The sequence below is a fragment of the Acanthisitta chloris genome, unplaced genomic scaffold (genome assembly GCF_000695815.1).
Source record: "Acanthisitta chloris isolate BGI_N310 unplaced genomic scaffold, ASM69581v1 scaffold3806, whole genome shotgun sequence".
Classification (NCBI taxonomy): Eukaryota; Metazoa; Chordata; class Aves; order Passeriformes; family Acanthisittidae; genus Acanthisitta; species Acanthisitta chloris.
In genome coordinates, this window is record NW_008679593.1 from 15672 (window position 1) to 26833 (window position 11162).

The 11162-nt window shown below is 43.2% G+C and overlaps 1 protein-coding gene across 1 annotated transcript in view; it reads right to left on the reverse strand.

The window, feature by feature from the left end:
- Nucleotides 1-631: 631 nt before the first annotated feature.
- The window catches only part of MTMR8 (myotubularin related protein 8), a gene marked incomplete at its 5' end in the record, with an annotated part of 18003 nt that continues 7472 nt past the window's right edge, over nucleotides 632-11162 (reverse strand). Inside the window, 8 exons of the mRNA XM_009077348.1 lie at nucleotides 632-901; nucleotides 1497-1623; nucleotides 2560-2688; nucleotides 3423-3623; nucleotides 4290-4339; nucleotides 6308-6433; nucleotides 7486-7595; nucleotides 9272-9404. Coding sequence (XP_009075596.1) covers nucleotides 632-901; nucleotides 1497-1623; nucleotides 2560-2688; nucleotides 3423-3623; nucleotides 4290-4339; nucleotides 6308-6433; nucleotides 7486-7595; nucleotides 9272-9404 — 1146 coding nt within the window. The remainder of the gene's footprint in view (nucleotides 902-1496; nucleotides 1624-2559; nucleotides 2689-3422; nucleotides 3624-4289; nucleotides 4340-6307; nucleotides 6434-7485; nucleotides 7596-9271; nucleotides 9405-11162) is intronic.

Consider the following 11162-nt stretch of genomic DNA (forward strand, 5'->3'; position numbering starts at 1 on the left):
AAATACTGACTACAAAGAAGACTCAACACTACACTCTACACTACAATAAGAAAAATAGCACAAGGCATAGCTGGACATTAAAATGGTCTCAGAAAAAGGCACAGGGGTTTGGTTTTGTGTAACAAATATGCATAGGAAACAAAAACTGAACCAGTTCTGCTACAAGGCAAGGGTCATGCAGAGACTCATTCACAGCTAAGAAAGGTTGGGGGTTTTTATCGTTTGAAGCTGAACTGAAATTTGCTATCATTTGAAGATGCCCTTGCACCAGCACTGAGAACAAAACATCCTTCCTCCTCCAGTCACAAACACTGCACAGCTCCAAAGCTCACTGGGCAAGATTCCCTTCAGCTTGGAACACCAGTGCTGGCAGGCAGTCAGCAACCTTAAACACATGTGGCCACTGCAAAGCAAGTTTACAAAGGCTCCAGGCAGCCTCGTGGGCAGCTCTGGGTGCAGGTGCACCTGCCCCACTCCATCTGCAGAGCAGTGCCCCAGCCCAGACTGCTGCTCCCCAGCTCCCTCACACCCATCCTCATGCTCAGCTCCAAGTGTGGGGGGGCTGCATCCCTGAGGCACAGCCCCACAGGCCTCACCCCACCACAGCCTCTTCACCAGGCAGTCCCAGAGCTCATCCCTGGTGCTCAGGCCTCCCGTCCTCCACCGCAGAGTCCGACACCACCGCAGTGTCCCGGGGTTGGGACAGGGTCTCCTTGGGCTGCTGCTCCTCTCCTGCCCCCACAGCCATAGCCCCTGCTGAGGGGCCATTGCTCAGCACAGGGGGGGCTCCCCCTCCATAGTCCTGAGGAGTGTTTGGCATTGAGGTTTTGGTAGCAGGATGTACTGCTCTGGATGACGAGCAAACTTCACTGGGCACAGGACCATCCAGGAAAGGAAGTTTCTACACAAATAAAAAGATATTAAACAAAACTGATGCAAGCTCCTATTCCCAGATGTCAGACATGTTGAAGGAGAGACTGGATATGGCACTTAGTGCCACGGTCTAGTTGACATGGTGGTGTTAGATCATAGGCTGGACTTGATGATCTCAGAGGTCTTTTCCAACCTGATCGATCTGGTGATTCTGTACAAAACCAGCTGTCAATATACCAGCTCTGTGGCAATGCCTCTTTTCCAGCTCTGCAATCCAGCATCGAAGTACATGGGCACAGATCCTTACATGAGTGATACACACATCAGTGTGCAAATAAGGAAGCTGAAGTTTTCAGTGTTCACGTTCACCTAGCAAAGGACACTGACAGTGTTCTTCACAGGTGTATTTTTAGATGCTCTGCTACTACTGTATTTTAGATGGTTTTTAGGTTGTTTGTGTGTGAGGAATTTTGTAATACATACAGAAAAGCTACTGCAAGCACAATTTTGTCATTTAACCCCCGATTCTGCCAAGCTTGTTTCAACAACTGTTCAATGCCAACGTTCAATCCTCGTTACATTTGCCAAACTCATCCTGTGACTTTAAACATTTTGTGACTCACATTTTCCAGTTCAGAGGCATTGTCCTCCAGCTTCATCTTCTGGCTCATGCAGCTCAGCAGGTGATCCAACACACACTGCTTAGGGTGCATTCCTTTGTCAAAGCGATTGTACATCCCACACCAAAACCTCAGGAACAGGACAAGAGAAGGGAGTTAGGAGGTCAGTTGGACACTACTGCCAACAGACCAGCTGCTGTTTAAGAATATAATTTTCAATAAATTCAGGTTAGTAATTGATTGTTAAAAACTGCCATGGCCTTGGATTAAAAAATTCAGAATCGATGGGCAAATTTTCATGAAGTTAAAACTGCCTGGAATAGGCATTAGCATGGGATGAAAATACACTGCTTTTTCTATAGGAGACTCCCTGGAGGCTTGGGCAGCTCACCTTCAAATCCTGTTTGCCCAACTTCCCAACTGTTTTTAAAATCCTTTGCCCACCAGCAGCCACATCCAGCATTTAAAAAGACATTTGAAGCACATTTGCAGCCCCTTCTTGCTCAGGGCCCAGGGGTGAGCCAAAACCAAACCAAAACTCACCACTTCACCTGTTAACCTCTTGGGCAAGCAAACAGATGGCACCCAGCACCCTCTCCTTGGGACAAACCCCTTGACTGCATCAGCCTGGCTGTGACTGGGCACCCAAATACCTGCTTGAAATGCTTCCTTCATATATATTAAAAAGGAGGAAAGCATGAACTTGCTTAAACAATTGTCTGCTGATCACTTCAACATCACAGAGCAAGCAGTCAGGGGTGTGTGGTTCTATCCACACATGTGAAGTTGTACTTTTCCTTGCCTTTCCCCACCCTCTTCTCAACACAGAATAAAATATATTATTTTAAATGACAGCACCTGCACCTAACATACTATGAAACTATACTATGAGATTTTATTTAACAATTACATTTAACAATCACTGCTACTCTCAGGTGATGGATGAGGAATGGAGGGGAAAGGCAAAACAAACCAAGCTAATTGGTGCAAATTTACTGCATTAAATCTGAATCACCAAATCTACATTACGGTGAAAAATGTTCCCCTTCTTAAGTAAGTAACTTACTGGAAACTGAAAGGTAGTGTGTTTGGTTGAAGCTCTTTGTAAGCTGTAAACCCTCTGTACAAAGGATTTCTCAATTCCTGCTTCCTCTGTAAGAGGAAAGGCCACAGAGAATGGGTCTTCTCAAAGATTCTGTCAAGTACAAATAACATATGATCACTACAAAGAAGAAGCAAGTGGATTAAGAGCTTGAGCTGTTTGGAGTAGAGTTATGTAATGGTGCTAAGGAGTATTTTTACACTGTCTGATTAATTTCAGAAACACAAGAATCACCATGGAGGAATACCTAATCATTTCAAATGGACACTATCCACTCCAGAAGGGCTATCTGCAAGTTATTACTGTGGTCCAAATTAAAACATCTGCCTTCTGGGATATCACTAATCTATCATTTTTTTCACACTGTAGAACATAAGCATTTATCCAGTATCTGAAGGTGCTACAGGGAAGCTGGAGAGGGACTCTTTGTTAGGAACTGGACAAGAAGTAATGGGGATAAATAGAAAAAGAGGAACTTTAGATTATGTATTAAGAAGTTTCTCCTGTGAGGGTGGTGAGACACTGGCACAGGTTGCCCACAACTCACAGGTTGTGGCTGTCCCAACCCTGGCAGTGTTCAGAGCCAGGCTGGATGGAGCCTTGAGCAACCTGGTCTGGTGGGAGGTGTCCCTGCCCAGGGCAGGGGGTTGGGGCTAGATGATCCCTACGGTCCATTCCAACCCATTAACATACTATGAAACTATTATATCAAGACCATGTCACCCTTAACCAATCTACAGTGGCATGAAAAACACACACAAAACCTGACCCTTTTGCTGCCATTTCAGGTGACTCTGGACTGTTGGTCCTACAAACTGCCAACTCACTTGAGATCCTCACGCTCCTTATGGCAGGTCCCAAGGAAGTTGCCAAACTGGCAGGAGTAAACATGGTCATGGATTTCGAGCAGGAACCTCTCATTGAACTCAAAGGAGCAGGGAAACTGCTGCATTAGCTGCCAGACACAGTCCACAAACTGAGTGAAGACAGGGGACACCTCTTTGGGGTCCCCATCCAAATGGCCACACCTAGAGAGATGCAAACAAACAGGGGTAAATGCTGTGTCTCCCAGCACAAAAAGAATCCCCTTGCCATTAAACTGGAAAGTTTTCTTCCAGTTCTCCTCATGTTCATACTTTGAACTTGGTAAAAGTCCCGAAAAAACATTAGCTGAGATCTTCTTCCAGGAGATGACTGCAGAAAAATTAACATGTCTTGTCAGACCATTATTGATGGCTCAGGCTGCCCAGGGCAGTGGTGGAGTCCTCATCCCTGGAAGTGCTCAAAAAATGTGTGGATGTGGCACTTGAGGACATGGCTTAGTGGTGGACATGGTGGGGGTGCTGGGCTGATGGTTGGACCTGATGATCTTGGAAGTCTTTTCCAACCATAATGATTCTATGATTAGCACTCCACAAATGACACAATTTTGTAGGTAGAAAACCACTCAGAATTCAAACAATTTGTTCAAGACTATAATTTTGTAAGGTAATAAAACCCCCTGATGAAAGAACAGCCCTAGCAGATACGACAGGCTGTATGCCATCAACTCCAGTATTTTCTAAATCTTCTCCTCTCTGTCCTGTATTTTCACTTCAGTTTTTCATGGGAGCACAGGAACCCGAACACACTCTATCAGTTCCACAGCCAAGCCTCACCCAATCACGGCACCCAAGGTAATGTGCTCCTCTCACCTGTGTGAAAACTTGTGGCCCATTGCAATCCACTCCTTTTCTATCAGAACCTGCAGTTTCCAAACAGGGATTAAAACAAGAGCATTACTTTGGTTAGGAGAAGCAAAATGAAGCCTTTGGTGTTAAAGCCTAAACAGCTGACAAGCTGCTGACTCTCCTGTTCCAAGTACATCCCCACAAATCAATGGAAATAGTAATTGTGATTTATAGATTATCCAGTTACCAGTGCAGTGGCAATGCTGCAATCAGAACTCATTTCAAATAAGCCCAGTACTATTTTGAGGGAGTTTCTATGTTGTTAAAATCACACTATCTAAACATACTGAACTAAAAGAATTAACCTCCTCAGCCTGGAGGAGAGAAGGTTTTGTGGGGACCTCAGAGCAACCTGCCAGGATCTGAAGGGGATACAGGGAAGCTGGAGAGGGACTCTTTGTAAGGAACTGCAGTGACAGGACAAGAAGTAATGGGTATAAATTGAAATAGGATAGCTTTAGATTAGCTATTAGGAAGAAGTTTTTTCCCATGAGGGTGGTGAGATACTGGCACAGGTTACCCAGGAAAGTTGTTGCTGCCCCAACCCTGGCAGTGTTCAAAGCCAGGTTGGATGGGGCCTTGAGCAACCTGTTCTGGTGCAAGGTGTCCCTGCCCAGGCCAAGGGCTTGGGACTAGATGATCTCTAAGGTCCATTCCAACCCCTTAACATACTACAATAGTATGATTCTATAAACAGTTTAATATAATCTAATTCAGGAAAGAGTAGTGTGATATTCAGCAAAATAAGTCAGCAACTGGAATTCAACAAATGAACACAGCAATTGGAACATGAGAAGTACAGCTGTGTATTGAGGAGCATGGGATGAAATCTTTCTCTTTTAAATAGAAAGCCTGTGCTAGTTATAGGAAAATAAAAAGCAAGCAGTGTTTTCCTTAAGCATGTATAAGGAACCATGTGACTGATGCTGCATCCATTATTCCTTGCCTTGCTGGACCATATCTAAAGATCAACTAGTGATATCATCATCCAGAGGCTTAAAGACCAGATGGCAGGCAGGAACTCACAGCAGAGTTCTTTGAAAACTCCATTTATATTGCTTTTCAATTTTTTTCCATTCCTTACACTCCTGTTGCATTCATTTACCACTGTCAGGGCATTTGTGCCTATAAACCATTGGCTCAGAGGACAGACAAGGATGTGTCTGTGTTAGTTACTGCTCCTGTTCCTAAGCAAGATCATGTTTCTTAGTTCATGCAGAACCATTCAGAGCACAGCCAAAGCCCAGGCAGATGTTTCACATGCTGATATAATTTTAACTGCTAACAGACTGCAGTCCAATCCAGAAGCAAAGATAGTAATAATAGCATGGAATGCAAGAAAACAGTCCTGGCAGTGCAACACACTGGAGGAGGCAAAATCTGCATTGTTCTGATTCCAAGGATTCTTACCAGGAACTCTCCTCAGAAACAGCAGTAGCTCCTCAGGTATTTAACAAGAGATGACTGGAAAGAAACATCCCAGACTGCACTGTATTTCTGCAGGGATGGCTTCAAGAAAGAAAAAGGCTGCACTAGAAGCAAATGGCCAAATTCATGTGAAATAGTTTTTAAAAAGGCCTGAAATGGTGCAGAGATGTTACTGATCTAGAGGTTATACAAGCATAAGTTCACCCAATTGGAAATCCTAGCAGATAACAGACCTACATGATAAGCTCCTAAAGCACTTTTTGGTGGATTGCTGCCAGAATTGCATCCTTTGCTCACTCATCTCTTGCTGAAATCTCTCATTAGTGGCTCTGATGTGGACATCCAAGGAAAGAAAGATTTGGGAATTGTAAACCAACCACTGCCCTGTGTGCCCATTGCTGGTCAGAGCAATTACAGCTCATTACAGAATCAAAGCTGCTTTATATAGGTCACCTACTGCTTGTTCCAGGAAATGGCCTAAAACATTTAATTAGGGCCTGTTTACATTTCCAATGCAGGAAGCACTTTTAATGTTTGAAATTCCACGTTCTTACCATGAAGCCTTTGAAAGTCCTGTAGAAGGGGTCCAAGAGCAGGCCAGCCAGGGAGCAGACCTGTGCCGTGCGATCCCACCCGTCCGAGCAGTGCACCAGCACACTGACCTTCTCCTCCCTCACAGCCTGGGAAGGACACACCACACACAACAGTTCAGCACCTCTCTAGGTTGATTTCTGAATTCAACACTAACCTTTCATCTGCATTTTCCTAAAACCCTAGAGGAATACTGGTCATGTCTCATCTGGACCATTCCAGCAATCCACAGGAAACCCCAACTAGCACAAAATGCGGCAGCACGTCTTGTCAGCAACAGACTGGCAAGAAACAAGACCCTGTGATCTCAAATGCTCAGTCTTCTGAAAGGCCAAGAACTCTCAGTCTCCTTCCTCCTCTGATGAAAAATTTGGTGGCTGAGTAAAGAATAACAACTGGACATATGGGGACTAGGAACTTCAAGACAAAACAGAAGAGCTGATCCCAGTTTCCTCTCACATGGATCACCTTTTTCCCCTTGTACCAGTGGCAGAAGAGAAACACAAAATAAGTTTCTTGCTTGCTACATGGGAAAACTGTCAGAGAGAAAATACATTTACTCCTCACTACTCTCATCACGTGTCGCCTGCACACCCTTTACCACTCCTGAAGAGCCTTAGTGACTTCTTTTCTTTTGCCTGCCCTTCAAAGCCAGAAACATTACAGAAATGAGGACTGTGCTGAATAATCAAAATTAGCAGCCCCTAATTCTCCACAAAACCAGGAGCAAATAAACTGGCAAAAACAATTCCTCAATTCCAGCAGTGCAGGTGACTGAATAATGAGCACAGGCTTATGAGCTTGTTTGCACTACTATACAGAAAGGTTTATAAAGGTAATTTACCCACATTTATGTGTTTAAAATGAGTTCTAATAAAGCCTAAGTCACTGCTTGTTGCAATACAGTGTACAGGACAATGTCCCAACCCCTACATTTTGTCCCAGAAGTGTCTAGGAGAGAGCCAGGAGGTGACCCACTCTGTGTTCTCCAACTGCAGGTTTGGTTTGGATCACTGAGGCCAACCTGGAGAGCAATGTTTTCCCACCGTCTCTCCAGAGACACCTTCACAGCCTTGGAGCAGTGCCTAACAGACAAGTAAATGTATTTTTAATTCACCTACAGGCTAGAGTACAGTTTTACCTTGGCAAGAAAGACACCTGCATCCATCACAGCCTTAATGTGCCGTAACCAACCTGAGTTCTCCAGCCCAGTGAGGAAATCACTCATTGAGGGGGACTTCGTTTCACACACTGGGAACACAAACAAAGGTATTAGTAGCTGAAGCTGAATTTCCACACTTTTTACATGAAAGCCACAATAACCTATCTAAAGGACATAGAAACTCCTAATTGCATACTCAAAATTCTGAACTAAATGTTGCTGTTTTGTGTGAGAACTTGAGGCTCTGAAAGTCTCCTCTTCCTCCTCTTATTTTGAAATGGTAACTCATTACTTATTCAGCTGAGTCTTTTTCAATAAAAAGTGTTTAGTGATCAGTTACTTCACTAAAAATCACCATCATACACACATCTACAACCATGCACTCACCATCACCGAGATGTGAAGACAGGAGAGTTCTAACTTAGAGAGGGAAATAATATGTCTAACCTTGAAGGCAACTCAGATGCTGTAATGAAACTCAGCACAGAAAATACTGATAGTAATAAAGCTCACTAACACTCCATGAGCACCAGGGAGTGAACTTTCATCTCTGTTGAAGAGTATGGGAGCAAATAAGTAACTATTCTGCCTCTTCATCCACTACAAAATAAATCTGCCAGGAACAGGCAGTTGAGAGCTCATAGCTGTGATCAGGCCATGCTTGGGTGTCTGAATGTCTTCATTTTTCTCCAAGGTCACCACAGATCCTGCAGTGCCACCTGACCAGGCAACTGGTCAACCATTTTGAAGCAGTATGACCATTATGCTGGTTACCAAAATATTCAACTCCTATTTTGAATGACAGCACTTGAATTGAATCTTAGCAAACAAGCACAGGCACCAAGCAGAGTGACTTGCAGCACCTGCTCTGCCCTGTTCTGCAGCTTGAGTCAGCACAAGAATGGCAACAGTGCTGGAAACCAGTGAGCACACTGTGCTGGTTTGATCCAAGCTCTGCTCCCTATCACCTTCAGTGGAGCTTCTCCAAAATTATATCAGTGGAACTATGGACCCAATTCCCCTCTTGATCCCCAATGGCTCAGGTAAGCATTTCTTCTGCCCTGCTTTATATTTTTCCGTACAAGGAGCTTAATTACCCGAGCTATATTTATGTATATTATGTATTGAAACATTTATGTTTTATTTATGTATTAATCTATTCATGTATTAAAATGATAATTTAATAGATGTTTCAAGTATTAAAATCAAGTTTAGTTAGAGGAATTGGAAATAAATGAAAAGTAACAACTATGTACCTATGAGATTAAAATCTTTGGAATATAATGCCAAAACTGTATTTCAAAACAGAAATACCGTTTAACACTGAAACTCTCCAAACTCAACAGAGCAAACCCAAAGAAGTATTTCCTCAACAACCTCTGTTGGTTTTCTTTCAGTAGCTCATGAAGGAACCATGAGACTACCCTAGAGGTAAAATGTCACAGAAAAAGACTAGAGAGAAATATTAATTAGGCTCATTAAGACATTCATGATGGATGTAAACTAGCACAATTAAGGAATGTTATTTTTGAACCACTACAAAACTAAGCACAAGAACAAATAAAATGTCAACCAGGAAAGCATTTTTAACAGCATTAATACTTTCAGCCACTTCAATATAGCAGACAAAGCAATGACTGTGTTTCCACCCCAATACCCAATCCACACCCACTTGTGCACGTAGGATTTAGATATGCAGCAGAAGGTTCTGGCCAGAAGTGGCCAAGGGTAACCAAGCCAGGCCACTCACACAGGCTGTACCCACCTTCCAGGAGTTTCTGCAGGCTGTTCCTCATCACATGGATGTTTTCTATGCCAATGAATTTGAAGCGAATGTTCTCATAGTGATCCTCATTCTCGTAGCCCTTCCCAGCAGCTCGGTTGGCCATGGCATTCAGCTGTCATGGTTCAGGGAACAGGGACAGGAGAGCAAAGAAAGGGAAAATTACAACTCACAGAAATGTGAGGGTGTTTTGCGAGTCCTTTTTTCTTTTTTCAGATCTCCCAGAAAATGTCCTGAACAACGCTGTTACTCAGCTGTACTTCCCCACCTCCCAGACAGTACTTCCAGCTGTTTCACTGTCTGCAGTGCATTAGTCATATGCTGAGGCTCATTAAGACCCTGGATAGAATTTCTTAGGATAGTACCACAACCCAATCTCAGAACACTGCTGTCATCAAAGCAGAGAGAGAGACCTGAGCCTGCCCTGACCGTGCAGCCACGTAAGAACATTCAGAGAGAAGCAGAGGAAAGCAAAACTAGGAAAGCAAAACTAGGAAAGCCATTTGTAGGGGAACATACATACATGGTGGTACAGAAATAGTAAGAGAATTCCAAAGCTTTTCACAGACATACATGCACAGATGAAATAAAGCCACCTGAGGAAAACATAGAGATATTCAAGTTGAGCAGAAAGAATACAGCAACCAACTGGAACTGCAGAAAAGAAGTAGAAAAGAAGCTGGTTGTGCTAACAGTTACCCAAACCAGTTCAAGAACTACCAGGAAATATTTAGTGGTGACACAAAACAGAGCAGCTAAACTCCCCTCCCTCCCTCCCAATATTAATTTGGGCAGAGGAGAGAAAAGGAAGGATCAGATATGGTTCAGACATCTTAAAAACTATTCAATAACCCTAGTGCTTCAGTTCCACCATTGAGTGAGACATGCTGTGTTAGAAGGAGAAATGTCACCAAATATTGAGTCTCCCCTTTTCACCAAATACTTTAGCTCAAAATTGCCATCAATGATGGATTTCAGTGGACATCTTTGGCACTAGAGCTATCTGTACCAAAAGAACATGCAGGGACTGATATAAACATACATATAATTACAGAATAGGTGATCTCTAGGAAATGTCACACTACAAAAAGGCAAAATACATTATGGAACAACAGGCGAAACATTCCCATTTTCTCCAAAAGACTTTTTCCTTCTTGCTCTTGCCATAGTTGAACTACATGTACAGTGTCTACAAAGTAACTATGATCTCTGAACAGTGAAGCAGATTCTCAGAAACCTCAATTTTAAAAGAATCAGAGCACTTTTAAATCTTGCACTTAAATACTTGTGTGCCATGAAAATCCTTGTGTTTTAATTGCCTTATACCAACACTCCTAATCAATATGCTTACAAGAGAACCATTTGGTTCCTAAATTCAGTTCCTCAAGGTGACTGTCATTAGAGATTTAATTCTCTGAGCATTTTCTCAATATACTCTTAAATAAACCCCTCAGCTCTGAACTTCCATAGCCCCAAATAGTGGCTATGGACCAGAAGAACTGAAATGTATTAAACTCCAGCTGCACATGAGAACATTAGTGGAACTTTTAAAAGGCAAAAAAAAGGAGGAATTGCTTTTCTCAACTGTTATCACATTCCACATGGCCCCAATTCCTCCCAGGTTTGCCAATAAAAGCACTTCAGCCTCATGGAACTGAATCCTGAGACTTTTTTACAACTCAACACTTAGCTCTCTGCAGTAAGTGCATCACTGTCCCAGTCCGCTTCAGGACTACCAGTTGCATCAGCTCCTCCTGAACTCAGGAACCCAGGATACTCCAGGAGAGCAGGATTCTTAACAGCACTTCACACAGCAGTTGTGTTATGCACAAGCATTCAAGACATGGAACCAGAAGGCTGATGCTGCATTCCT